Below are 13,000 nucleotides of genomic sequence, written 5' to 3' on the forward strand. Positions count from 1 at the left end.
CTGCACTGCTGTCTGAGCTAACACGCTAAGAGCAGCTACAGTTAGCAGTGAAATTGGTGATATGCTGCCCCCCGTTTGTTTGAGTGTGAGTTCTGACATATTGCACCTTTTAACCTTTAAACAATAAAGTGTCTAACTTCTGTGAGGTTGTGATGTCACGAGCAGACGCTGAGTCAGCAGAGGTTCTGGGAAAAAATCGGTTCTGTCAATCAGGACAAACCGGGTCACTGGTTCCATTCATCTCATCCAACTGGGGTTCAAAAGTCACTGCCCTTAGCCACGCCCCCCCAGGTCGGCTGAGGTTGCAAAAAACACAGGCTGAGCTGCTGCCTGCTCAGGCATGTCAGAGCTGACCAATCAGAGCAGACTGGCCTTAAAGAGGCAGAGTGTTTAAACAAAAAGAAGAAAAAAGCATGTAAACAAAAGTATGAGCCTGAAAATGAAAACAACATGGGACCTTAAATGAAAATATGAACAACAGATCAGCTGACTGATATTTTTGTGTTCTAGGCACGTCTGGGAGAAAGAGGGCTCGGTGATCCGCGTCCAGTCCATCCCACGCATGCGACTGGACTCAGACGGGACCCTCCACATCTCCCAAACCTGGTCAGGGGACATAGGAACGTACACCTGCAGAGTCACCTCCGTCGGCGGCAACGACTCTCGCAGCGCACACCTCCGCGTCAGGTAAGCACCCTCCGCCTCCGCGCCTTGCTCGACTTTTCCCTCTTTCTTTTTTCACTCACCTTCTTCTTCCTCCAATATTCTCCGTGCACAAGCATGTTCTCTGAAGCACAAAGCCAGACTCACGCACGCGCCTCCAACCCCAAACCTTTCACCGCCATCCTGCCGTTTCTTACTGACACCTCTGAGTCATTTCCACTTAAATGACACCTGCTCTTCCTCACCTCGCCTGTCCTCATTCTCACCTGACACACTTGCATCCCCAGGGGACCCCTCCCCCACTACCTCCATATTCCCTGTCTGTGAGACTACACACACACACACACACACGCTCCTATATTGTTTTTGTCATCTCAAATCTCCTCTCTCCCTCCAAAAACTTTTCCTGCTCTTGTTGCACGGTGTGTCACTGCAGAAAAGGATGAACTTAATATGAATGAGACATCTAACTTTCTGTCTGCCAAAGTGATGGACCGACTGGCTGATTGTTTGTGTCTCCCCTTTGTCCCCCCTATTGGCGTCTCGTTTGACTGAGTAACTGTCTGTATCCGCTCATTCCAATAAGGTTTATCTACCAGTCTGTCTGCGCTTATCAGAATTTATGGCTGAATGAATTAATGATCCTCAGCTTTGGCCTCGTTTATTCACGTCTTTGTCTGTGCATTTTCCTCCGATCCGTCTCCGATCCATCCCTCCCCCCTCTGGTGATATCTATCTCATTTTGTCTGCCTGTGTCCATCTTGACAAGGAACCATCTTCTGCAGTCTTGTCTTGCCACGTCTCATCACCTGTCTACCTGATCTCACCGCTATAAAACATTCAGCTGCACTTCAGATTTGGACAAAGACGCGTTCAGAGAAGACCTAAAATGCTCTGTAGCTCTTCTGTCCCTGCGGACGGATTAACTGTGACGGGAGAGATTCTTTTATTTATCGAAGTTGTCCCGGTGTTCCCTGCAGGCAGCTGCCCCACGCCCCCGAGAACCCCACAGCCCTGCTGAGCACATCTGAGAAAAGAGCCATCGACCTGGCCTGGGCCAAGCCTTTTGATGGGAACAGTCCCCTCATACGCTACATCCTGGAGGTTTCTGAGAACAGTAAGTCACATCTTAGCAGTGTTTGTGCATCGTAGGCTTACGTACATCTCAGCATTTCATCTCCAGTGAGCAACAAAGGGGATTACAACACTGATTTCTGGGCGTCTTTTTCACCCTCAGCTGAACTGCGGTTACAACATCAACACATCACAAACACAAACTTGTGCTCAGCTGTATGTTGAAGAGAGACAATATTGATTAGCGTGAGGGTACTCTATCCAAAGTCAAGTCAACGCATATAATGTTTATATAAAATGTCATAAATATGGAGCTATATAGGCCACGAGCTGCTGACAAGATGCTTCAAGGACGTTGCTATTGCAGCAGTTCTATGCATTAATGTAAAATAAGTCATACTGCCGTGAAGCACGTGCATAAGCACCGATGCAGCTTTGACTGCACCGGCTGATGAAATGGTTGCAGCTCAAAAGGCAAGCAGCGCCTTCAGACGGCCACCAGCGCCGCTGGTTCGATCCGTAACCCTGCAGTGAAAGTACGGTAGAGACATTTTTATAATCCTCTACAATGCGCAGATAATAGAAATACCTAGCCTGATAGCCTAAAAGTGAAAGTGTAACCATCTTCAAACTCAGTTGTGAACGAATGCTCACGGGGCGTTTCTGTGAAGTGTTTTTTTGTTTTTCAAAGAACTTGAAAAGATTTGATCGACGAGACTTAATAAGAACGTCCATCGCCTAATTAATCTGTGTTTAAGTTGGATGAGTGAATGAGACGCAACAGTCACTTAACAGCTCTGCATGTATCAGGAGTGTTGATACACTGAGGAACCGTGTTACTCTGCAGCTCTCTCGGCTCTTTTTTCTCAGCGTGACTCGTTTTATTGAACGCATTTGAATTTTAAATTGTGACCTGCCGTGACAAAATGATCACAGGCACGTGAGAGTGAAAATCCCTTCTGAATATTAGTGAAATCTTACAAAAAATGTTCATTTTATGGGACGTTAAGGCACAACGGTTAGCGTAGCGGTGAATGACGGGTGTGGACGTGTGTAACAAGGTGTAAAACTTGCTTTCCTTTTGTTCTAGATGCTCCCTGGGCCATCCTGCTGGCCAATATCGAGCCGGAGTCCACAGCAGTGACGGTCAATGGCTTGATCCCGGCGCGCTCCTATCAGTTCCGCCTCTGTGCCGTTAATGATGTGGGGAAGGGGCAATTCAGCAAGGAGACAGACCGGTGAGCTCCAGCCAGATCCTATATCTATTCCAACCCCCTCCGCATCAATACTATTACAGTTTTTTTTGTCACTTTTATGGAGGTTATACAAAATACCAGCATCTGTTTTCCACCAAAACATCCCTTAATGGTCTTCTGATTTATTAGCACGCTGTTTAAACGGCAATAGCAACAAGAAATCTTGGAAAATGTCAAAAACAAAAAACAGAATCGTGAACAGAACTTGGAGGTAAATAGCGTGTCGTGCTCATGAAATACGTTTCCTAGACAACCGGTTTGACTGATCCCTTCAGTCAATAGCCGGTGAAGAGGGACAACATAGGTGTAAGCCTACCAAAGCGGGCACACACACAGACATGCACAATCACATGTAAACACACACAAACACCCACGGGCTCTCACATTCTGACAGCCGCGGGAGGGATTTAGGTCCGAGGCGACGTCGGGTTTGGCCTCGCGCAACTTCAAGCACTCATTCCTCCCCCCTATCTCCCCCGACCCCCTCTGTCACGCCCTCCCTCCCTCCCTCCATCCACCAGTCTGTCATGCCGCCTCACGCTGCCAGCTCGCTAGCCAGAGGAGAGCCACGGGGGGCTCCGTCTGTGTGTTGCAGGGGGGCTGGCATCGAGCGCTCTGTGACGCCATTTGGTACTAAGTCACCACCACTGATCTCACTTCCATCTCTCGCACGCATCCTCTCCACAGGCACTCACAGGTGGTGTTTTGGCGGTGTAAATATATGGCTGCTTAGGTGGCTGAATAGCCCAGGCGTCCTCCTGAGACTCCCTCAGATGTTGTATTAAGGGGAGGGTGGGGGAGCAAAGTCACACAAGGATTGGTCAGGGGTTTTTTAACAAAGGCAACAAAGAGGTAAGAAACAGTAGGGTGACAGGAACAGACGGTTTGTAGTCGGTGCTTCAGTGTAAATTATACAGGTGTGCAGCTTTAAATGGATATGCTTCATATGCGTGTTTTTTTTTAACAGGAAATGTTCTTTTTATATTCTTGTTTCTTATATGTGTGTTTGTTTGTCCCCTCAGAGTCTCTCTCCCAGAGGAGCCCCCCAGCGCTCCTCCCCAGAACGTCATCGCCAGCGGCCGGACCAACCAGTCCATCATGATCCAGTGGCAGCCTCCGCCGGAAAGCCACCAGAACGGCATCCTCAGGGGCTACACAGTCCGGTAAGATCCCTGTTGATCCCTCCGCTGACACCTGTCCGTTCCTTGTTATTTTTGAAAAGGTGGAAGTTACAAGCATGGATTCAGTCCAGCGTGAGGTTTTCCCTCGTGTTCCTGTTCTTTCAAACAGGGAAGTTTCATAGTTGGATCTTGGAGGGAAGTAGGAAAACATCTGCCTATCACGGCCTTAGGAACTCATCGCTGAAATCATCATAAGATTGATCAGTTTAATACTATTCTTATCTCCGTTCCCTGTTCATTATCTCACTATTGTCTGCTGCTGAAGTACGTCACACACTGCATGTTTCCCTGAAGAGCTCCTGCAGTGTCAGTTAACCACTCTGCATTTAAATAATAATTTAGTCTGAGAGAGAAAAACTAAAATTTAATGACTGGTTTGACTTCACAAAACTTTAGCGCCTCTAATAGGCAGAGTCAGCAATATGCCAAACTGACTGTAATTCCTGTAAACATGTAATTAGTTTGGGTTTCTGTCAGGCTTTTTATTCATTACATCCAAATGAAACAGCAGGTGCTTTTCCAGACAACAGTCAGTGCCGTCAGTGGTTTTTAATTGCTTGTTTGCTGGTGCTTTGTCTCCCCCTAGCAGGGAGTCAAGTGTACTGCAGGTCCTGGCTCCAGCAACAAAGCAGTGTTGTCCTCCTCTCAGGGTGCACACACAGGGTTTTATTTTGTGGAATAGTCCAGAATTCAGAGTGCATATGTGTTTTCCTCAGGTACCGTCTGACCGGACTGCCTGTCGACTACCAGATCAAGAACATCTCCAGTCCAGATGTGACCAACCTGCTGCTGGAGGACCTCATCATCTGGACCAACTATGAGATCGAGGTGGCCGCCTACAACGGGGCGGGTTTGGGCACTTTCAGCCATAAAGTCACTGAGTGGACTCTGCAGGGAGGTGAGCACTCGTATCATCAATACTATTGATCCGAGGGCCGAGCTGATCTGCTGACCATTTTCTTTCTTAATTATTGAATGTGTCATTTTCAATGAGTCTGCATTTATCTGTGCTAATTTTAAGCTTTAAGGCGAGATGATTATTCATGATTAATAAGGCCGGGCTGCAACATCCTCCGAGTGCAGCGTCGTTGCTATCCAACAACAAAACTCTTCTACTTTGCATCGAGTTTATTTTTATCTCTGACTGAAATCATCTACTAAAAGCCAGCGCTGACTGATGCTCAACTGCATTAGCATTAAATCTTCTTTGTACCGACCACACAAAGGCGTGACATCCCCCTGAAATCCATAAGCAGCTCACACTGTCTCAAACAAACCCACAGAGAGCTGTGGTATTAGGTGTGAGTGTCATCAGAAAGAGAGTGATGGCAGTATCTGCCCTGACCTGTGCAGCAGCGATCAATACTGACATCAAAATAGATGCAGGCAGACTTCCAGCAGTCAGCTGAGAGGTGCTCTCACACCTTTTGTTTTTCATCTTTTTTCCTTTCCCCCTTTTCTCCCTCTCCTCCTCGTCCTTCCCAGTACCCACCATCGCCCCGGGTAACGTGCAGGCCGCGCCGGTCAACTCGACGACTATCGGTTTCAACTGGACGGCGCCCAACCCGCAGTTCATCAACGGCATCAACCAGGGCTACAAGGTCAGTAGCCGCCCGCCACCAGCAGCCATCACGTCCATTGACAGAACTGTCAGAGCTGAACTTGTTGTACCACATCTCCTGTGTGAGGAGGAGGGAGGGAGGGCAGAGCCAGGGGGCAGAAAGATATTTGGCTCCGGCGTGAACGATGGACTTTGTTCACCCATTTGTCAGTCGGAGGTCATTCTCTTTATCGTCGCGGCAATTTTTCATACGTTTTTATTGTGAAGCCGTGTGCACGTAATGATGAATGTCTTCATTATTTTGTCATGGGCTCTTGAACGTAGTCCATCTCTCTGTCTCTCACACATGCCTCATTGAAACAAATGTACTCCAACCCACCGGGAATCATAAAGCCACATCCATTCGGCAGTTTTATTTTCCCGTCGACTCCGTTGAGATTTAATTATGTCACTGGGTTTTTTTTTTTTTTTTTGCCCTTCGTTTTTTTTGCGTCCGTCTATTCAACAGCGCTCCACAGGGCCTCACTCAGCTGGGTGGGAGGGGGTCACTGTACAGACCCAGTCTGAATTTTAAATACCAGATTTTTTCTCCAGGGAGAGACTTAAGCAGCGGTGAGATAAAGAGAGTTTGTAGAGTGTGAAAGGTGATGGAAAAGTGGGGCAAGAGGAAGGATGTCAGGGAGAGGTGGAGAGCGGCAGACAGTCGAGCATCTTTCCCTCTGACATCCTCTTGCCAACTCCTTACTTTCCCTGGAAGCTCTCGCTCTGGAACTGGAACTCAAACCCAACAGACCCGCCATCAGGACTCATTACCTAAGCACCTAATCGGTCCCCTAATCCAGATCCCATCATGCAGATGCTATATAGTCCCCAATCATCAGCATTGTATCTATCTCTGGAGCCCTACCTCTCTCTGCCTCTCCCAGTCGAAACCTCTTCAGGGCATCTTTCTAAATATATTTGGCAGAGCTGTGACGCCAAAAAAAAACCCCTCAGAGTGTCTCAGGACGACCAGAGAGAGACACTAATGTTAGTTTTGTGAGAACAAATGTGTTAGAGTTATTACTGAGAAAAGAAAGTAGCTGCGTTATTTTCGGCTGTCTGGCTAATTTCCTTCACACCCGCTCGTCTGTTTTTAGTTGCTCGCCTGGGAACGTGGCAAAGACGACGACGTTTCCATGGTGACGGTGCGGCCGAACTTCCAGGACAGCGTCCACGTGGGATATGTGACAGGTTTGAAGAAGTTCACCGAGTATTACACCTCCGTGCTGTGTTTCACCACGCCCGGTGACGGCCCCCGCAGCCCGCCCAAAGCGCTGAGGACACACGAGGACAGTAAGTGACTTTTACTTCCAGGGTTTTCTCTCCTGTGGTGGCGGAGGGGACACGAGCGTCTCGGAGTAACACGCCCTGCGGGCGAGATCTATTATTCATGCAGAACGAAGTTGTAGAGAGGCGCTAATGACTGAGTATATTCTGCATCCAGCCAGGATCATCATAATTGGGGACTTAGTTCCCTCAGAGATTATTGGTTAAGCTTTTAAAAAACTCTTAATTTCCTTCAGCTTGTCATCAGACAGTTTTGCAAGCAATTATCTTGTTTTTTGCTGATTCTATTGTAAACATATTTTAAAATGCAAATGCTGTGGCTAAAAAGTCCAGCGTGCCAGCTAATCAGCAGTGAATTTATTCCTCATGCAGATCGCCTCGTTTGCCCGTTGGCCTTACTCATTATTCTTATTTTGTCCCTGTCCAGCCCCCGGTGCTGTGGGTCACCTGAGCTTCACGGAGATCCTGGACACCTCGCTCAAAGTCAGCTGGAGCGAGCCCGGCGAGAAGAACGGAGTTCTCACAGGTACATCCGCTTCACGCCCCGAATTATACTCGTAGTGAGGAGGGAAAGGCAGGAAAACAGCAGTTTGTCCGCTCTGCTGAGAGAGAGCATTCACAAGTGGCAGCGCCGAGGCGGAACTGAGATTGGAAGATTTTAGTTGTGTCTCATTTAGCGGGCCCGGTACATGTACACACATAGGACAGCTACTTTACTCGATTGTTGTTTATTTTATCTGCCAACTACTGCCCAGGCCTCATGAGCTTATAAGACACCAAGTATACCAATGCAGCAGTGAGACAACACTTGTCAGAAAATAATACAACTTCTTACATAAAACATTACATTGGAAACAAAGAACACTGTCTCCTTTCCCAAGTTCTGCAAATAAAATAAAATCTGTCACAAGCAATGCTCCCTTTTCTAAAACACAACTCTTTTATAATGAAGACGTGAAGTGATGAAGGGCGTTTTACAAAGAGAAAAACAAAAAAAAAGCACAGCCTTTAAAATCATCATCTTCTATAAAGAGAAATAAAACATCAAAAAAACATGGACTGTTTTCAGTTTCATCCAAGTTGCATTTTCTCCTCGGGGAGACGATTAATCTCACCTGTTTCTGTAGCTAATGGTGAAAGAGATCTTAAGCTTTTGGTAAGATTCTGCTCATACTGCTGTCCGTTAGATGTTTTTTTTACAGAACACCAACACAGCATCTCTCTTCATGCATGTGGAATGATCTGAGCGGAGTGTCACATATACGATACTGTTACCTGTTTTGAAAAATGAAAAGTTGGTTCCTCTTTACAGTAGTTTGACTCAGGACTGTTGGTATAAGCCATTGCCATTGGCCGACCATTTCATGTTGGCGTTTTGAAACTCTTCCTCGCTAAGGGACGCAACAACAACCTCTCATCTAGCGACTTGCATGCTCGAATTATCCTGATCCGGATCATGTTTGAGAGGTGCATGCTGGTTGGAAAGGAAAAGGGTATTAAACATTGAGGTAACACCATTGGCTGGCAGTGTCCTCCCATCCAGGGGACCATCTTTGACAAGGGCCCTCTTAAGCCGGCCTAGCAACATGTTTTTTACTTCACTATCTGCTAAAACCAAATGTTTTAGGTTGTTTTCTTGCCCCTATGTTCCAGTTTATGCCCTAATAAATGCAGCTTAGGCCCCTAACCCCGACTCTAACCGATGGCTAGCTTAATAAGTCCGGCTTGTGCACCTAAACCTAACCCTTCGCTGGTTGTTCGAGGTACTAACAAACTCAAGCCAGCAGCTGTCGCCTTGTCTTTAGCGAGGAATTTAGCCATTTTGAATGCCTCCGCACATGCAAAACAAGTTCTCCCCGACAATGTTGCTGCACCCTGGGCTTTGCGCCACCCAAGACAATTGTGATTGGTTTAATGAAATACAAACGAGCCAGATGGTTGTTTTTCTCCTGTATATCGGAATGAGAATCGGTGTAGCATGTTGATATGTCCGTCTATGCGTTCAAATTAAAGACTTAATCACTTCAGTCAAAATGTCCACATCAGATATCTTCCCACTGATACTTCTGTCGCAGTTTACACACTTAATTCTTCAGTAAAGAACAAATGCCCGCCGGTGACATAAATATTCAAGTGTTTACAAAGGTTGAGATTTAGCAGCAATAGAGCAAAGTGTTTTTTTCCCCAAACATTTTAAATGTGCTGCACTCTCCCAGGAGACAAACACTGACATGCCATGTGAAATTATTGATTTGGCAAGAAATGCTGCCTAATGCCTTATGCAATCACATGAAAAGAGCTGCTGGCCAAGGAGCAAATTGCATTAACTTTGAGAGGGTAAGCACGCGTGTGTGAGTGTGTGGACGCGAGCGGGAAGAGGATGTGTGTGCGTGCAGGGAGGTATAATCACAGACTGATTCAATTTTTGATGAAGTTAATTTAATATTTCTGTTAGCTTGCCCCGTTCGCATGCGAGCTGAGTCGCTATCGTAAAAACTGCTGTCGGATTCTCCCTGAGAGGATTCACGGCCTGTTGCTGACAACCCTCATCTCTGCCGCTCTTCAGGTTACAGGATTTCATGGGAGGAGTACAACCGGACGAACACCAGAGTCACCCACTACCTGTCGAATGTCACCTTAGAGTACAGAGTCACCGGGCTCACCGCTCTCACTACCTACACCATAGAAGTGGCAGGAATGACCTCCAAAGGCCAGGGCCAAGTGTCCTCCTCCACCATCTCCTCCGGCGTCCCACCAGGTCAGTAAACAAACAATCAGCACAGCTACAGATGGGTTAGTGCAGCCATATTACAGCATATTCAGTCTTTTACCCAAGTCATGAAATATGCAGCTCTGCCTTCACCTCAGTATCTCAGAGGTGAATGAAGTTTCATAGCTGTAACAAAACTTGTGCTTGGTAAATAACAATCTTGTCATATCTTTCCCTAAACAACAACAACTACTGTGGATGAATTCATTTTCAGTAGTTTTAATTACTTTCCACTCAAATGAGCGCTACAGAGAGGATTGCACTTCCAAAATGTTGAAGGTTCACAAGAAGAGTAACTAATGATTAAGTAATTAGTAATTAATGACTCTACTTGGTAACTACTCAGTATTATCTTTGACTCAACTTGAAGGTTCACAAGAGTAACTAATGATTAAGTAATTAGTAATTAATGAATCAGTTGTTAACTACTCAGTATTGTTTAACTGAAGGTGCACAAAAAGAGTAACTAATGTTTAAGTAATTAGTAAGTAATGACTCTACTCAGTAACTACTCAGTATTATGTAACGCTTTACCTGAACCTGACCTTTACCTCTTTACTCTTTTCTTAGATATCCTGCATTTTTAATGTCCTTGTAGGTCAAGCTCCAAAAACACTGTCACCACTAGGTTTCCCATAATGCACCCCATTGTCGTCTTTCATTGGAGCCTCCTTGTCCCCTAAACGCCGTCTTTAACAAACTCCACATCTGCAATTTGTAAAGCCGGCTTTCTCTCAACATTTTTAAAGTCTCTGTCCTGAGCCACGATGGCCTTTACTGAACCGTCCTGCCTTCCTGCTATATTTACTGTTTCACATTAAACTCAGTGAACACGCTCCATGTTGTCTGGCGCCAGACACAATGAAATCGGAACCCAGCCACCTCAGCTGGGACAGGGGTGGAAAAAAAGCCCATGCACGTTTGCCCCACATCCGTAAAAAATAATAACTCCCACAAGAGCGTTAAAGACAATTTCAGCATTTAATGATTTCATATTTGTAAAATTGTGTAATAGAAATACAGTGCTCGCGTCAATTACCAGAGCAACGTTCAGAGACTGTACATCTGTGAGACCTGGGAAATGACAGGCTGCTATATTGAGAGCAGGCTTCAGAGCAGCAGTTATGGTCCCCAGAATGGTGATTACTCTCATTGTGTATGTGTAAAGAATACACCTATGCGCCTCCAACTGTGCCATTACAATCCAGCTAAACGCCACCTCAATAATCAGTCATGCAAAGGATTTAGAGATGGTAATTTCACTACGGCAGGTATAATCTGCATTTCATTAAGTTTGAATACACCGGCATTTAGGCAATCTTGGAAAAAAAGATTGCTTAGTGTGCCCATGGAAGTCATTATATCCCTTTTTTAATATTAGTATCCAATATAGCAAAGTTAATATCTTCAGCTAGGATTTATGGGAGCTATATGTTATGCTAGGTTTAATGTTTGTCTCGCGGGAAGCATAAGGGGGGAGAAAATATATGAAGAATCAATTGTTTTATGCACAAGCACATTTTCTCATATATACCTACAGAGGCACATAGAAACAGAAAACATCCGTACATACACAACAGTCATATTCATATACACAGAAGATGCCCTCCCGCTGTTCTTTGAATCCCCCCGTTTTCAGATTTGTTCCCCCGTCTAGGATTTCCCAGGGAATAATCCATCCTTATTGTTTACTCAGCTCAAGTGTAAACAGTAGGATATCAGATTGAATCGTATCTCCAGATAACTGCAGTGTAATTGACATTCATGGCATTGTCTCCGCCTGTGTACTGTGCGTAAGCGTCTTCTTCCAAATCTAATCTGCTCTTGCTGTCTAAGCTGAAGTTGGGGGCACAAGGGAAAAGAGAAATAAGTTGAGATCGCTGAGGAACTATCCTGTGTGTGGTATCTGTGCGGCCAGAAGAGGGTGCTGTGGTTGATAGATTTGTTCCCCAAGCAAAGTCTACAAACCAACAGCACCCAGTGTGAGAGGCAGCCAGACAAAATACACCTATAGTAGTTATTTGTCCCTCAGTCTGGCCTCTCTCTTTGTCTTTGTCTAACTTTGCTCTCTGCTCCTTCACAGAGCTTCCTGGTCCTCCCACCAACATGGCAATTTCCAACATCGGCCCTCGCTCCGTCACCCTGCAGTTCAAACCGGGCTATGATGGCAAAACCTCCATTTCTCGCTGGCAGGTGGAGGCCCAGGTGAGCCAGATTTAATCCAGAGCTGAACTTCTAATTTTCCTAGTACTTTGAATGTATCTTCAAACCGTCATATTCATATATTCATCATAAAACTGAGGACAGCCCCCAGAAAAGAAAAACAAGTCTTACATCTGCTGCAGTGGATAAGTTTGTTACAGTGACCTGCCTCCGAAAACACCAAATAACGGCAGCCCGGATTGGGGAGACTGCCTGAGTCAGACCTCCACGGTCGAATAGCTATAAAGAAATCACTACTGACAGTTGATAAGAAGAGAACTGATTGGACCAAAATTGGGGAATTAGGCTCTAAAGTCCTTAAAAAAGTCCTTGAATATGATGTTTCAGAAGATGTGGGAACCATCTGGGTCATCTTCCCTATGATGGTGACATAAATAGGATTTCAAGACTGAATACAGATGTCATTGACTACTTCACATAGAGAGGTTTGTTGTGATACCAACTGAATTCGCTGTGATCTCTGTTGTCTTGCCCTCAGGTGGGTGTCATAGGAGAAACTGAGGACTGGGTGATGGTCCACCAGGTGTCCAACGAGCCTGAGGCACGCTCCTTAGAGGTGCCAGGGCTGAATCCATACACCTTTTACAGGTAACCCTCTGGGAACGATGTCTCCTTCAACATGTCTGTGTCCATTTATCTGTATCTGCTGCATCTGGCACAATTTTTTGTTGTAAAAGTCTCCCTGCAGTCAGTCAGTTGAATGTTTGTACTTCACTGTGTAGGATGATGTGTTTGCAGAGATCGACACTAGAAGGCTGTTGCTGAAAAGTGTAAAATTTCTCTGTGCTCATTGTAAATCAGATTTAAAGGGGCGGGCCTACGTGCATGATTTGTGACATCACAAGTAGTTTTGAAGACAGTCCTGGTCCAATATTCAGCATACACAAGTGTGATGTGGAAAACTTGAGGCTTCCAGTGCAGATACACTGAGAATTGACTTCAC

At 45.7% G+C, this 13,000-nt stretch overlaps 1 protein-coding gene across 5 annotated transcripts in view; it reads left to right on the forward strand.

Annotated features, from left to right (window-relative positions):
• The window catches only part of sdk2b (sidekick cell adhesion molecule 2b), a 276,603-nt gene that overhangs the window by 230,480 nt on the left and 33,123 nt on the right, over positions 1 to 13,000 (forward strand). For all 5 annotated transcript variants that reach the window (XM_084341902.1, XM_084341903.1, XM_084341900.1 and 2 more), the window contains exons 13-23: positions 511 to 687; positions 1,644 to 1,780; positions 2,828 to 2,975; positions 4,016 to 4,156; positions 4,891 to 5,072; positions 5,660 to 5,775; positions 6,875 to 7,070; positions 7,492 to 7,590; positions 9,631 to 9,822; positions 11,918 to 12,039; positions 12,536 to 12,645. In XM_084341902.1, coding sequence (XP_084198028.1) covers positions 511 to 687; positions 1,644 to 1,780; positions 2,828 to 2,975; positions 4,016 to 4,156; positions 4,891 to 5,072; positions 5,660 to 5,775; positions 6,875 to 7,070; positions 7,492 to 7,590; positions 9,631 to 9,822; positions 11,918 to 12,039; positions 12,536 to 12,645 — 1,620 coding nt within the window. The remainder of the gene's footprint in view (positions 1 to 510; positions 688 to 1,643; positions 1,781 to 2,827; positions 2,976 to 4,015; positions 4,157 to 4,890; positions 5,073 to 5,659; positions 5,776 to 6,874; positions 7,071 to 7,491; positions 7,591 to 9,630; positions 9,823 to 11,917; positions 12,040 to 12,535; positions 12,646 to 13,000) is intronic.

The sequence above is a fragment of the Pagrus pagrus genome, assembly GCF_965226575.1.
Source record: "Pagrus pagrus genome assembly, chromosome: 21".
NCBI lineage: Eukaryota > Metazoa > Chordata > Actinopteri > Spariformes > Sparidae > Pagrus > Pagrus pagrus.